The sequence below is a fragment of the Pyricularia grisea genome (genome assembly GCF_004355905.1).
Source record: "Pyricularia grisea strain NI907 chromosome Unknown Pyricularia_grisea_NI907_Scaffold_4, whole genome shotgun sequence".
Classification (NCBI taxonomy): domain Eukaryota; kingdom Fungi; phylum Ascomycota; class Sordariomycetes; order Magnaporthales; family Pyriculariaceae; genus Pyricularia; species Pyricularia grisea.
This window is the reverse complement of record NW_022156718.1, coordinates 2570893-2586491: the sequence shown is the minus strand read 5'-3', so window position 1 is coordinate 2586491 and position 15599 is coordinate 2570893. Positions and strand designations below refer to the sequence as shown.

Here is a 15599-nt window from a genome sequence, read left to right as displayed (position 1 = left end):
GTTGAGGAACCAACCGCAGCTAAGCTGTTACAGAAGTCAAAGTACAGATACAGCCTTGGCCCTCTTGGGTGCGTTAGTCGTACGGCCCAGCTGGGGACGCCCAATTTATCCACCACTACACATCTGTTTGGATCCCTGCGCGGAAGACGTATCTTGGACAGGTTAGACAGCGGGATGCAGGGCCTAGTCATGCAGCAGTCTCCCTCACATGATCCCCAAGCCATGTAAGTGGTCATTCCGGCTTTTTTCGCAATGTCGGTTGGTGTCATTGTATATGCCGCAACGTTAAAGAGACACACGCCCCCCACGGGAGACAGCTACCGGGTTTGAATAGACCATGGCTAATCTCTTAGGCCCCAACAGCTTATCATACTCTACACATGACAAATTTTCGGACTTTCGAACGACAAAGCAAAATAAAAGGACCACAGGTCAGGGCCGCGAAGCTGCACATACGATATTTGCCTGCTGTCGGGCCGTATAGCCACAAGCCCTAGCTCAGTAAACCGCAGATGAATCCACAATACGATACCAACACACATGCCGCCTGGATAGCAGCCAATGGGGAAGCGCAGATCCGGGAGATACAAGGCCTGGAGCTTGGCTGTGATGACGGCTGCAGGGAGTCCAAATACGAAATGTATACGTTTTTTTTTTCTTTTTCTTTTCATTTTATCTTTGGTTCAATTCCGAACTTTCCCCTTTGTTGCAATGATCAACGATGGGGGTGACCACCAACAGAGGCATGCATCATGGGTGCATGCTGCTTTATTTCTGATGCCGTATGCCGGACCTTTGTGTGTACTTTTTTATGATATCTGACAACCAACAAAAAACTGCCACGGCGAGCACGTTACCCAATCCGTCAGATATGCGGTGGTGCTGTAGATCCCGATGTAACGGCAGCGTAAACCCAGAAATAACAACACATCATCATGAGGGAGGTGGGTTTTGTCGTTTGATTAGCTCCCGAGTCCTCGGGACGGGCCTTGATGTTGGATGACGGCTTATGGTCTTTGTTATTTTTCTTTTGATGTTGCTCTGTGACAACCACCTTGGGCAGCTATACCTGGGTATTGCTGTGGGTGGGTCTACGTTGAGCCGGAGATACTTCGCAAATTGTTGGTTGAGATTTTTTATGTACCAGGTTTTATTATAGGTTATGCAGCAAGCAAGGCCAAAGTTCGTTTTTTTTTTTTTTTTTTTTTTTTTTTTTTTTTGTGTTTGTTGGCTTTGTTGGTTCGGATGCTTATACCCACCAATGGGGCGCTTCGTGGGTTGTTCGCTGTTCACCATGAGCTGAACCTCAACAACTTAATAGGACTCTGGATAGCCCTGCTTTTTCTTCGAGTCTCCTGACTTGAAGACGATGCACCCTCGGGTCGTGATAGCTAAATAAGCCCCCACGCTGTTCGTGAGTGCCGAAGGTCCAAACTCCATACGCCTTCAGGCTTTGACAGGGTTCGTTGTTGCTGCTTTGCTTCACCACCACACATCATCATTGTTTTTCTTATAGACCCTTGTCCATCACACCGAAAAGCTCGCTCCAACGCAAACAATCCCCAACCCTGTCCCCATCACACATCACAGTGACAGTGCAGATGAGTTGCTAATCTGGGCGACAGGGGGCTCTCTGCCCTCGAGTATCCTGCATGCCTTGCCTTTACATCTTTTCTGCAAGGACGCAATTGTTCGCGGTGTAATTGTTGGTTATATACCATCAAAAAGCTCCCAGCCAAGCCCAGAAACAAGACAATCGAACTGGGAAAGACAAGCCTCCAAGATTTGATATGCGATCGTCACTATCAGTTGATCCTGGATTTCGGGACCGAGGTGATCAATGCCACGTCTACGGTGACTCTGTAACTAACAGACTCGTTCTCTGGTAGAGTACGTGGTATGGGGTGGAGGCGAAGAAAAAGCTCAAAGTTTGCCGTGACAGCATGCCCACGTACGGTAAATGACCCTTGACACACTGCGGTGCTCCCCCTAATTTTTGACTTTCTCAAAATCAAAAATCCTGAAAAGGCAAATTGATGCTGGGGACTTTTGCTACTTCGCCGATCATCCAACATTAAAGCCCGGGGCAGCCAGGGGTGCTTTCGAGTTCACCCGAAAGCTAGTGCAGGAACTACTACGATATTCGAGAGCACACACCCCTGAGAGAGAAAGGGAGGAGACCCTGTAGGAGATCACATGACCTATGTCATCTGCGGGATGCGACATGGCCTGTGTGAGCTTGGTGGGGATCCCTCCTTATGGGAGCTATTATTCCGTGCTATCAAGGTTTGCAGGGTTTGTGTGTGTGTGTGTTTTTATTTGTATTTTTATTTTTTTTAAAATTTATTTTCTTATAATTCGGTGGCAGTACCAAGCTTGAACGGAGCGCCAGGGTCTTCTTCTACCAACAAGCAGAAGGAGGGGCGCCCTGGGGTCGGAAGCAATGCCGACACCAATCAGCGAAAGTATAAGCCAAACAAATGTGGTGTTTGTATGACTTGTGTGTGTGTGTGTGTGTGGCGACCTTTTTTTGGGGACATCGCTACCATGGAAGGCCGGGAGAAGTGGTACGCAATAAAACATCAGCTCAGGATCACCTGAAAGAAGTGGAGGTTTGGGCAATGTAGCTAGACCGAGCGGGCGGGCGGTCGGGCAGCTGCCAGGATTGGTAGCTCGGTTGGAATCTATAGAGAGCAGCTGGAAGAGGTTTTTTTGTTTTTCCCAAGAGATGATAAAAGTGTCAATGACCGTATCCATCTTGTCATATCCAACAGCGGGGGAGGCGGGCCGGTTTACTTTGCCAGAGCCTAGGTGAAAGCGGAGCCTGACAGCACTTGGCAGTGGAATTTCAAACCAACAACCAACTCAATGGGAATGAAGAGGTAATAGCGGTTACACAATGGCGTGAGCTGAAGTTGCCCTGAGTTCGATTTTGAGCAATTCAAAATAATCAAGAAACAGCGAGACTATTCTCAGCCGCACAAGACGAAATGGCCACGGAAGTTGACGTTCCTCCTGTGTTATTTCTTGCCTTGATGAACCGCGGAGCGGGGGCCGTGCCGGACTAGGGTCTTTGTCTAGGGCAGGAGGATGTCGCATCTGAGAAAAAAAAAACTCCCGAAAATGATGCGGGAACTACCTAATAGCAAGTTATAGCTAGCCCTTGACTCGAGGTGAGGGAGGCTTTCCGTTCACATGCCTGCAGAAAAAAAAAGAGCCTAGTCTAGTGGCTTCGACACAGCAAAGAGTCAGGCTTCTTAAAGTCCTTGTCAAAAAAGCAAGGGTAGTAGAAATGCATACCACAGTTTATCATGCTGTGGTGGGGGTGGATAATCTTCATGTGCAAAACACCTCGCAAAAAGTCTTGCCCTGTTTTAACAGCTCCGACGATGATACATCGCCGCCAGTGATCAAAGAACATCGTACCATAGGAGGTCAGCTTATGGACGATACGGAGAAGAAAGTGGTTGACGTTTCCGCAACCAGCACCTGATGACTTTGTAACCATCAGCCCTGAACGTTAACGCGCATTCTGTGCAATGCCATATATCTGTGTCACGTTCATCAACTGTCGATGTCCATGCCACAAAAGAAAGAAAACTATGGCTCGTCAGGGGGGCGTGTGAGACAGGCAGACGGCCTTCCGGAAGATGCGCCGGCATGTCAAGTAAATTGACCGGGCCGATTGGTCTCTGGCCTTCGATCGGTGGACTACGGCCGGAAAGAAGAACATCGGCGGCGGCGAATGTGTTCCCGAAGCATTGATAGGGTGCAACTCCAAGATGAGACAAAAAAAGAGGCGCCTTCCATGACAATATCTCTGGGATTTGCCAAGCCAAACCTTGTCGGCTAGCTACATGCTTTGTGGACGAGAAGGAAGAAAAAAAAAGAAATTATCGACGAAAAGAGAACCTGCGCTGCAAGGGGAGGGGGTGTTTGATCGAGGAGTTTTCGTCGGCTTTTCTGCATGAATGATCCAAGTATCTAATGAATCAACTCGGTTAACCCCACGGACTGCTATTGGTTAACCGAGAAAACGCAAAAGAAAAATAGAAACGAAAGAAACAAAAGAAAGAAAAGGGAAACGCTCATCATCGCTCCGTGTCTTGAGGGGTTTTTTGGCAAAGAAAGGGATGACTTGCCCATTTTGAGACCGGTGAGCAATGCTGGAATCCGGAAGAGGGACCGAATTGTTGAAATTACCCTTCTTCTTTTTTCTTTGTTTGCTGCCGCAAGCCCGAGGCGAGTTTGATACGGCATTGATGGCTTGTCCTGAATTCCTGGCTGCAAACCAAAAGTTGATTTGTTGCTGAGTACCGTACCTACTTGGCGCTAGACAAACTGCGCTGCAGTCTTGTCGATCAAATGCAGAGGTGTTCGGTCAATTTTTTTTTGTCTCCGATGCACTGGCATGTCTGCCGCTTGGCTTTGATGAATCAAACAACTGAGGTTTTGATGTTAAGGAGCGGAATAAAATCTCCGGCTACTTATAATTCTCCAGCAGCAAGAGTCCATAATAGACTAACAACCAGAAGAGGAATCAGTAAGCCGTCCACGATTAACAGCAAAAGAAAGAAGAAAAAGCAGGGTATTCAAGTCTGGTGTCATCCAATGTTTTTCCCTCCCCGTGCATTGCATACGCATGCATGCGTTGTGGCCCAGACCGAGGTTACGTTTTGCGCAAGCGAGCCTCTCGGCAGCAATCACGTCAAAAGTTTGGTTCTGCGAATCAAGTGCCTCAGCCAGCTCTGTTGCAACCTCGAAAGGGAACAAACATGCAACTTCTTTCCTAGCTGCTTGACCGTTTCTTTTTTTGTCAGCCAATACCCGGCTAACGACCCCCAAGACAAGTCAATGTACATTAAAACGGTCCTGGGGTTTGCTGATGCAGAAACCCGTTTGCTAACAACTAAAAAAAAAAAAAAAAGGTACCTACTTGTCTGTAGTTCAACTCGTGCAATACACAGGTCTTTGGTTCCCTTCCCGTTCTAAACTAACCAAGAACCAATCAAATCATTCAAACAAATCCTTTTCGTTGTCTGGAACTGAAGCCTATGCGGGAAAAGGTATACCTACCTACGTGATCGTGCATCGCTGCCAAGGGCTATATACAAGCAGTGTGGGCTACATTTAAAGGGGGCTGCCTACCCCTGAGTTCCTTTTTCTGGGGGGTTCCGACAAGATAAGAGGCGGCAGGTAGTTACGGGATGAGAAGTCTAAGAAACAAGCATGTGCGACTCAATCGTCGAATCCGCGATCTTTCCCTTGTCCAAAACCAGGTCGTAGACATTGACATACATCCAGCTCCGTAGCACGGCGATCCAATGCATCATGGTCTTTTTCGGAGGCCCGATGGCGACTCGTGCGACTCGAGGCATTGAGGTTCGTCATCTATCGATCTCTTGTAATTCCTATTATATGAGTTGTTTTCAAGCAGGTCAAGAGTTCTTTGCATCCATCGAGTTCCTCCCAGACCGCAAAAGATTGTTGACATCTGGTCCGAGTATATAGCCGCCCTGGTTAAGCTTATCGTTTGAAACCTCACCAACACGGAAGGATGCCCATCACGGGAAGGATCCGCAAAGCCTTTTTGCAGCTCATGTTGACGCTATCAAATGGTTACCTCAAACTCCTGTCAGCATTTTCCAGAGCGGGGAGCAAAAGCCGGCCCTACCAGACATTGCTTCCGTACCCATTCCCCATGTAACCTTCGGGGCGCTTTAGTGCGAAGTAGTTATCGTCTGCTTACTTGATTGGAAAGAAACGGACGATTCCTGCAAAATGTGGACGACGACACACACGATTCTCGTATTGCAGCGAACGTGGATTTTTTTTTTCTCTCTCCTTCACATAACCCTCCCGAGGGCCTTGGCCCGGTTCAAAAATCATATGCACATCTCGGCAGTGGGACGGATGATAATGATAGTTACTAACAATCCAATTGGACAGGGAGATTTAAAAAGCAAAAAAAAGGACAAACCCTTTTAAATCTTTTAATGGTCTGTCTCCTCAGTGAAACCGCTCTTGTGGTTCCAAAGACGTATTAGATGTTAAATACGTTATCGTATTTGACGCTTGGCATCCAATGGGAATAAACTCTGGTGGGGATACTTTGCGGCAGGCAAAAAGAACTAACGATGTTATTCTCGTGTTGAGTTTATCACCTAAGGAACCGCGGAGATAACCCGGTCATGCATGGAGTAGTCGCTGTATTGTTATAGGAACTCTAATTTGCGTGCATGTTCAAGGAAATTGGAGCAGAAGTCGGCCTTGGTTTGAACGACCTCCTCCACTACTTGTATCATAATCCAGGAATTACATGTGTACGTGTTTTTTTCTTCCTCTCCTATCCCCCTTGCCTGTTTTGGGTATTGTATTATACATTTTGGTGTAATAAACTCATTCTGACAGATTTTAAATAGTACCTACTTACCTTAACGAGTCCGATGCTGGTACTGGCCGTTTCTACTCAGCCAATAACTCCACTCCGTTCCTGAGCTGAAAAGCTCCCCCAGATCCAGCTGTCACAACTAAGGCAGGCAGGTGGAGTTGTTTCTCGTCGACAGGGGACGGTAGTCCAGGATCAAGGGATTCTTTTCCTTTCCAACTTGCATTCCATTCCATGCACATGTCAAGTAAAGAATAATTATCCCAATTACCAAAGAGGTAAAGAAAATCTTGCCGGCCGGCTCTATCTTTTCTTCTTCTTCTTGTCTTTTTTCTTTTGATTTCCTTGCAGATATGTCGTCATTACGTGTCTCACACGAAATGAGAGAGCAAAAAAAGGTTTCGCCGGCAAGCATAATCAATTTCAAAAAGAATAAAACGGGGAGAGGAAAAAAAATAGCAAATCAACTAATGTCGGCACGCGGCCGCAAGTAGCACCAAGCCAGCAACCAGGTTTGCGGGATCGCGTTTGTCGTACCAAGTACCACCAAAAATGCACCAAAAACGGCACACAGCCGGTTGGCTACCCCTTTTTTTTCATATCGATTTCAGTGGTTTTCGTGCAGTGCTTGATAAAAAGCTAGTTGGTGAGACAATTCGTTAGGTTGTTATTCATCTTACAGTTTCTTCTCCTGTTAATATACATATACACCACATTGTCACACTATGACCTTTTTTTCTGTACGGACGAAAGGCAGGGAAAAAAAAGGCAAGCTGCATGTTAAACGCCACCGGGCTACCAGGTTAAAATTGACTGGTGCTGGCAGTTTGTATTGGCCTGGCCCCTAGGTACGCCGAAAAAAAGACAAGGCTTTGGTTCTCGTCTCTCACGCGTAGCCGTAGCCGAAGGCTGTGTGGGGTCGGGGTTCGTCTTTGATGGGTTCAAGAAAGGTTTTCTTTTTGTTGTCGCACGACGTGACGAGCGTTTTCTGTACGACTATAAACTCGTTTCCAGTGGTTCAGTATTAGAATGACACACCCTCTATAGTTCGGATAGGTAGGGATGGGATTCCGAGAGAGTTGCTGTTTATGGTTTCGGATGCATAGTTGCGCATGACTGGATATTGTATGATATGGTGGGAAACAATATGACTGGTTTTGATGCTATGATGCAGCCCGGTTCGTGCCCAGTCGATGTGTAAGAGCAAGGACTCACCATATCCGATATGTATCGACAATTGGTCCCAGCAATGGTTGGCTCATATATAGGGAGGGTATGGTTACCCAATGTTAGTCAGTACATGGGTGAGCGCAATCTTGCATTAGACCCAAAATCCCATGTTATTCGGAATCGCGTAGCAAGCCAGCATATTTCATTGCTTCTTCTCTCGTTTGTTTTCTATGACAGACAGACAGGGCCGTGGTGACAGAGCTGACATTTTAAAAAAGCAAAGACGAAAACATCATCAATCAAGAACCGGCACCGGTCCGTCTCCGTCTTATAATCCCTGTCGTTCAAGGAAGGAAATGGGGCGGCGGCTCGTCAACGGCTGAACGCCGAGATAAGGGACGGTAGAGGGCTTGTCGTTACATGCTTTATATTTTGCCGGTTTTCATGTTTCTTTTTCTTTTTCGATGCATCAAAGATAATGAGAGACAGTGGAACCCCGATTTGAGTTTGCAAAAACAAAATAAAAAGCTTCTTGAGGCCGCAAGAATTGACGATCGCCTCATTCGGTATTGGCGAAAACCCGGGATTTGAAGGCAAAAGCTGCTCAACTGCAAGCGGCCGTCAAATAAGTGTGGGGGTGGGCCAGTGCCCCTCCCCGCAAACCGCAGACCCCCCAAGCCGGGATTGACAAATTTTGGTGCCCTTGACCAATGGAGAGCTCTCGAGGGGGCAAGGCAAGATCTCACCAAGTCCGTGAATCCCCCAGGATCGGAGACTTTGCACTAGATTAAAGGTACGTAAGGTAAGATGCGGTAGGCTTTGCGAGTTTAGGGATACACAAAGAATAAAAATATTGTGGCGGCCAGAGCCACGGATCGCGCCCTGGCTAGGCATGGAAGCAAATTTTTGTTCGATCGGAGAGGGGTGGTCGGGTTACGGGTTTCGAACAAAAAAAAAAAAACTGCCCGGAGGAATTTGCTTCTTCAAAAAAGCACGCAAAAAAAAACATGGCTGCCTTGATGCCCAACATTGATTGATGGACTAAACGGGCGGGCTGAGGCGAGGCGGTGGCTGGCAAGTCTGCTGACCTGCAAGGAAGGAAGAAGCAGAAAATATAACGGACCTGTCATGTTTGACAGAGACAGTTACCGTTTCCCATTTGCTTGCTCCCAAGCCCCCCACGCCTCTAAACTCCTTCCATCAAAGCCCCCTCTCCAGCCTATCCTCTTTTGGAACTCACCTTTTTTTCAGGCACATGACACTGCCGATCGCACTCTGTAACTCCAAGTTCAAGGTAGGTAGGTAAGGTATGTATACATCTCCCCTGGTATGTACGCGTATATGTATAGCGAAAATGCGTCAAGTTGTAATCCGGGTGATCCACTCGGACTGTACATCCGGGTATCTGGTCGGATGAAGAAACCATCCAGAGCTAATCTTCAATTGGGAAACACTGCACCGCTCGCCGGATTACTTGCGATGTTCTTTACATGCGCCAAGAATAAGTGACCGGGGAGCGGAACGGGATGTTTGTGATGAAGAACTACCCGTCATCAGGCTAGGCTGGGTTAGCAAGGGGATGGATGGGTGGGTAGTATAGCCACGCTTACCAACCCTTAGGTACCTGTAAAAGATGTGTTACCTTAGGCGCTGAGGGTCTAAAAATATGATATGTGACGAGAAGAAGGAGAGTGGGACGGAGAATGCAAGATGGGAGGAAAAGTGCTCAGACAAGAGAACTTGTACCGAGAGCATCAGGGCAACTGCAAAAATAAGTCAAAGTAGCGCGCTGTGTTCTTTTTTAGGCTAGTTACCATGGCGGGGAATTAAAACAGAAAATGTAGTTTGGAAGAGAGAAATGACGCAGATATGAAGTCCAAGCAAAGAGATGGCGTATCTTCCATTTGAAACTGATTAAGACAGAACAGAAGTACAGTGAAAAAAACAGCAAGAAACTCCAAAGCTCCCAGGCTTGTCCAAAAATCCATGCGCCTCGCGAAATTCCAAAGGCAAGGAAAAAAGTACATGATACAAGAAGAAATAAGAGAGGTAGAACATAAAAAAGACCAGGAAAAAACGAAAAAGAAATAAACAAGAAATCGATCCAGCCTGATGATGCAATCTTTTGGTATCCTGTGCCGTGAGCCACCATGATTGTTCTGTGCTTTTGTTGTTTCCCACCCTTAATTATCCACATTAGGAAATAGGGAAGAAACGAGAAGGAACAAAAAAAAAAAAGAAGACAAGATAGGAGGAGCTGAAAATTCGCCCCTCTTTCTGTTGTGTTTGGTCTCTCGATCTAGAGCTTTCAAAAGCCCCTAGGAGGACTGCGAGAACCGCCACGCGCCTCACGCGAGGGCATCCATGGTACACTCCTTGGGTTTAGCTGCTCGTGGCAATGAGCTAGAAGGTCCAAGTTAGCTCAACTATGACTCTAATCCATAAGCACCATTGCTGGTTGCAAAGCACAGAAAAAGGTCTCCTCGGGCGAGAAAGACGCTAGTTTTGACTTCAACTTACAGCATATTTGATCGTTCCTGGTGTAGTAGGGTATCTCTGGCCGACATCGGATGTGCGACTGGAGGGTGTTCCTATACCTTCCACACCACTCTGCGACGATGGTCCTCCTGTGACCACAGCTATAGTCCATCTGTAAGGGGTAGCGTTGGTTAGTTGTGGTGGTCCCTCTTGGGGAGAGGTCGTAACTTGATAATCTTTAGACGAAGACGGTGACAAGAACATACATATTGGTATGTGCACATATTAGCCGAGATGTGTGGTGTAGATGGGATGAGATTTGTTGGTTCAAGATGCGAAGACCAAACAAAAGTCGTTAGGTTTGGTTGCTTTACTTATAGGACGAAGTTTGCCGTTTAAATTAGCCGCGGCCAGACGCGAATGGCGAGTGGTGCAAGGCAAAGGATTTTGTTGCCAAGGTTAAGTCTCAAGAAAGAAAAGAGAGACTTTTTGTATGTAGAGGATCCGACAGTCTGGATAGGATCAAAGGACAAAGATATGGTATACGCTATGTTGTACAGTAATGTGGACCGTCGAGGTGGATGATGAGATGCAGAACGAGGGATAAGCTTGTTCTTGTGAGTTGGGTTTCTCGGGATATATATCTAGTACCGAAACCATACGAGAAGACGTTCTTGACGGGACGGGCAGGGACAGGATAGTGTTGACTTTATCTAATTACTGGGACCACCCTCCAAGACGATCGAGCTGGATCCATTTCCAATGCCCTGGCCAAAGGATGATGTTTTTCCTACAGCCCTGGCCCTGGCCAAACCTTGCAAAGGGCTTCTTCGGAGAGCGCTGTGGGGTGGTTGTATTTTTTTCTCTCTCTTTTTTCTTTCGTTCCTTTTTTTCTCTTCTTCAGCGTACTAGCAGGGGGTGGAGTGGGTGTAAAGGGTGCGTGCACAACAGCCAGCGGAGGGCGTGTGGAAGACGGGCAATTGAGACCCTCCATAGGTACAGGGTGAATGCGAGTGGTGGAGACGGGAAGGGGTGGATGGTTGTGGGTGTGGAGGATTGGACCAAAACCATGGGTAAAGAGGTGTGCGAATTGAAGCGGAAGGGCACGGCACACAAGCGACCGTTGTGTGCAGTGCAGTGCAGTGCAAACATTCAAACAACCCATACAGACGTTGTAGCCTGCAAACTTCATCAAAGCAAGCTCAGATCCATCCAAATTTGGAATTGCCGGTGAAGGGAAGCAAGCGCCAGGGACGTGCGGCCACGTCCGATCAAGTTGCGAGGCCATGGCTCAGACTGTTTTTTTTTTCTTTGTTAGTAGTGTTGGCCTCTCCCCTCCCCTCCACGTCCCGACATCCGACCGTTCATGCTTCTACCCAAACCCGTTGGAATTTAAGGTAGATTAGATGCGTTCATGTGTGGAAAAAGTTAAGGTACGTACCGAACTGTACGCAGCTACCTACTTTACCCTACAATACTACATGTTTATGTTTAGTAGCTGCCTACCTTACCTAGGTTGCTTGGAGATCTATGACCGTCCCACCAAACCGTTTCGGCGACCCACAACCATGACGGGAAATGGTTAAGGGGAATGGATGGATTGGATGACAGCAGATCATTATACAGCGGTCATCCTTCTTTGCTATCGAACTACTTCGTACTTGACTACCTACCTACCTACCCACTAACCTGTGTACTGACTCTTGTCACCGTCGGCCATATCTTCGTATACTTCGCTTCGTACTCCCTATAATTAACACGACTACTAACCAGGGCAATAAATACCACTCTTCACTGGAGCGATTCAACGTGCCAATTTTCTTTAAAACAAAGCTTATGCCGAATAGGATCGAAGAAGTCCCTTTGTGGCCCTCCAAGTTCCAGGGGAAAACTCTAAATGTTGGACGAAGACCCTGTGAACCATACTTTCGGGGCCGTGTCAGAGATAAAACCGCCATCATTGGGCAGAAATGAAAATAAACCCACAATCGGGCAGCCAGGTTGGGGACGACAACGACTCGTGATTCCCTGCAAACGACGCTCGCGTAGAGTATTGTACTCCGTATGATTTTTTTTTTCAAGGCACACTAACTGAATAAGTTCTAGGCTCACGAGCAGATAAAATTGAGAAAGCATGCATGGCTGGGACGAACTTCACCCACCACCAGTCAACAAGGACACGAAAAAAAAGTGAGGCGGGCCCTACAACAGGCTCCTCCTCAATGGCAGTTGGTTTACATGACCCGTTCGCCCGCCCCACTGTCCACGTTGTTCGATGCAGCAACGTCTGACTGGGCTCCAGCTGCCATTTTCCTCTGCCGAGCCTTCCTTCACCGGTTTGTACTTTATTTGCGGTTTCTCAGCTTCTCCAACGCCCACGTGTTGTGCGGGGAAATTTCTGGGTGATGCATCCAAAGTGCAATCTGATAGTCGACCGCCATTTGTGTGAAAATTGAACCAGATTTTTCCAGCTTACCTACCTACCTTACCTTTATCTACAGTAGAATCACCAGCGTGGGCAGCTCAATAAGCCCAAAATCATTCAACCCACGAAACAAATTGCTACTTAGAGTCGGGCTCCGTCCGGGTCATATTGTTGCACGCGCAATTGCTCTGCCCCCCCTCAGACCTTCCCTCGCGCCCTGTTCCTGGCCTCGCCCCACGCCAGACGAGTGCTGTCACAATGCACAGTTGCAATAATGTGTCAACCAACCCAAACAAAGGCCCGGCTGACCACCAGAGAGAACTCTTTTTGTTTATTTACCATATAAGACGAACCGCTACGGCAGTTACCAAGTAGCTAATATGGGAATAATAGCTCAATGGCTAAGGCGGCAGGCAGGATGCCAGTTTGGCGACCATCAGGAAGAACATCTGCCACGCAAGGCAATCCCTGAGTCGGCCAAAAGCATCCACCTGATTTCACGCTCGCCAGCACGATCAAAGCCAAGCAACTTTTTGCAGGAACGTCTGTCTCATCAGTCGACTCAGCTCGGTAACAATTTTCGGTGTCTTCCGCAATTCTGCTGCGGTCCGCCGTCTTTACGGTAAAGCTGATGGAAAGGGAAGGTATCAGAATGACCAGCAGCTATTTCAGACCACACATGACCTCCCCGAGTACCTGGTTTGGGACCGCAGTCCCGCCTCCATATTGCTATCTGTGTCTCAGAGTTCGGCGTCCTGCAAGGAGCCGCAGCACAGTTCAGGTCCCGGCCCGCAAAACGATGATCATGTCGTCAAGGACATGAAAAGGTTCAATCAAGTTGCCACTTAAATTGGTCATAGGCCTGGGCCTGGTAGGTAGTACAGTATTGTACATGGGCCTCTACTGTACTGAAATCTTTTGCAGTCCTCGGTGATCCCTCGCACTGCTTCTTAGTGTGATTCCAGCGTCTCCACGATCTTCATACCAGCAGCCGTCAGCCATCAAGGTCAAAATTCAGTTACGTCGGCTTTCCAACGTGCACATATTCACGTTTGAATGAACAAAGGTGCCACATTCACGGCAGTCTTGAACGGAGTTGACGCCCTCCCCTTTTTTATCCCGGCCATTTGGAACCGAATGCTTGCTCGCTTACACAACCCTGAAAATGATGCGCAGTTACTGGTGGAGAAACGGCTGCTCCGATGCCGGCAGAGCAATCAAGGGGTAGAGCGGGGAGTTAGGGAAAACGGAAAACGATTTCCCTCCCTTCGTTTTCTTTCACTTTGTCAACAGCGGCAGCAAAAATAGGATCAAACAAAAACATGGAGCAACAAAAACAACACAAAAGTCCATTCATTCTCGACGGCGGCGGAGGCGAACCAAACTTCCGGTTCTTCCTGCTTGACCGGTCGCCCACACCGGTGTGCTTAACCCTTGTAAAGGGACCACACAGTCGAAGCATGCTAGAAGCCGGATGGAAGGATCTGATGCCCCGATTGAGCGAAGCGAGGGTTGATTGATCCTGAACCCAACCGCTGGCGGTGCCGCGTCTTCGGTTCCGCACCCGTGGATCTTATGGCAAAGCCAGTACCGGCAGAACGACCAGGTGAGTGACTCAGGAATGAGCTGATTTTGGACCAGAGGCCGCCCCGACGCTCTTGGGAAATTTCGATGGCCATCGCTTCTGAGCTGCGAAGCTGTCGATTTTGTTACTTTTTTTTTTTCCCCCTTCTATTATTTACTATGAAGGTTTGTAGTCTAATAACGACTGGAGTCGAATGTTCTTACTTGTTTGTTTAGTGGATTGTCTTCAGGATGTTTCACTCTATGGTGACGCCAGACCTGCATCAACCTACCAATCAAGGTTAGATCCAGGCCCCTGGGCTGCCCGCTACGTATGATGTTGCTCATATCGTTGGATACCATCTACCGGTAACCCATGGTTTGTCGCTCAGAGGCCTCGATGGTCCTTGACTGGCCTGAACTCAGTTGTATGATCAAAGTCCAGCCTGGCAAAATCACGACAACTACCAGCTGCCAATGGCTATGCTGCTTGATCTCCCCTAAACGCACTATTACCAGAACGTATACGAGGCCGATTGGAGCTTACGCAATTACACCGATAAGGTTTGCGAAACCCTCGGGGGTTGCTCGGTATCAATATGCAATCTGTTTCTAGCGAGCGTATCGGCTACGAATCATCAAGCGATTCACGCTCTTGCATCGCACTCCCTGTCCCGATAAAGTACAATGTCCATTCCATTGTACATGGTGTGCTATGTCAAGGCCCCCGGATGAAATTTCGCAATGCAGAAAGGAGGCAGGTATCTGACGCAAGTAGAGTTTTTCTCGTTGTGGAGAAGTCCAGCTAGCCAGGGCTGCTCATCCCAATATAGTGACGGCAAATCTGGCGGAGACCGTCATGTCGGTAACTTCAGCAAGGCATATTGACTGGATACAAGGTACTGAAGGGAACGATGCCGGCCGGTACTCCTTGACATAGACCCCGGTTATCCAGATAAGTTTTGCGGTTGCTCCTCAATTTTAAGTCTCGTGGTACGCGGTCACTATTCTCTCCACCTTACGTGGTTCAAGGTAGCAGGCGCATGTCGCGGTCGGACGTTGGGACCTCTAGTATATGGCATCCGGAGGTCCGTACTCGTATTGGAAGCGTGCCAGGTTTGCAGAAGAAATGTTGCACCAAGTCCATTCCAGGAAGTGCATATGTGGGGATGGAAAGAATAAGAGAGCTTATTTCCTGTGCAGACGTATGCAATCAGATTCACAAATTGTACTCCCCCCAAGGGGCCTGATATCGCATTCGTTTGGACGACATGTTGTGATAAGGAACTGGTAATCGTTGTAAGGTCCGAAAGACGGATGATCGTCTACCACAAACTCTCTACGACGTACCGCGTAAGAACATAGATATTATGTCAGATTTCCACCCAAATCGACGCTACATAAAGCCATCTCACTCTAGGTCTTGGCAAGTGCATATCCTATATCATTTTTTGGAGCTGGAGTGGCTAGCTGTAATATTTGCGATTTGACAACCTGTCAAGCCGTCCCGCCCGAGCCGTCCCGCCCAGTTTATGCTGATCTATGGTTCTGGTCATTTTGTCGTCACTGGGTCAG

The 15599-nt window shown here is 47.9% G+C and overlaps 3 protein-coding genes across 3 annotated transcripts; 1 reads left to right on the top strand and 2 right to left on the bottom strand.

Moving 5' to 3' along the window:
• Positions 1-6239: 6239 nt before the first annotated feature.
• On the top strand, positions 6240-7421 carry PgNI_07468 (uncharacterized protein; the record flags this gene model as incomplete). The annotated part of the gene is made up of 2 exons (XM_031127480.1): positions 6240-6323; positions 7191-7421. 2 exons carry the CDS (start codon positions 6240-6242, stop codon positions 7419-7421), a joined length of 315 nt encoding a protein of 104 aa, XP_030981304.1.
• A 1921-nt stretch (positions 7422-9342) lies between these two features.
• PgNI_07467 (uncharacterized protein) lies at positions 9343-10715 on the bottom strand. The gene is made up of 3 exons (XM_031127479.1): positions 10303-10715; positions 10079-10208; positions 9343-9961 (listed from the first exon to the last, which is right to left on the bottom strand). The coding sequence occupies exons 1-3, from the start codon at positions 10318-10320 to the stop codon at positions 9867-9869; spliced, it is 243 nt and encodes an 80-aa protein (XP_030981308.1). The 5' UTR covers positions 10321-10715; the 3' UTR covers positions 9343-9866.
• A 3209-nt stretch (positions 10716-13924) lies between these two features.
• On the bottom strand, positions 13925-14140 carry PgNI_07466 (uncharacterized protein; the record flags this gene model as incomplete). The annotated part of the gene is made up of 1 exon (XM_031127478.1): positions 13925-14140. One exon carries the CDS (start codon positions 14138-14140, stop codon positions 13925-13927), a length of 216 nt encoding a protein of 71 aa, XP_030981307.1.
• Between the last annotated feature and the right edge of the window lie 1459 nt (positions 14141-15599).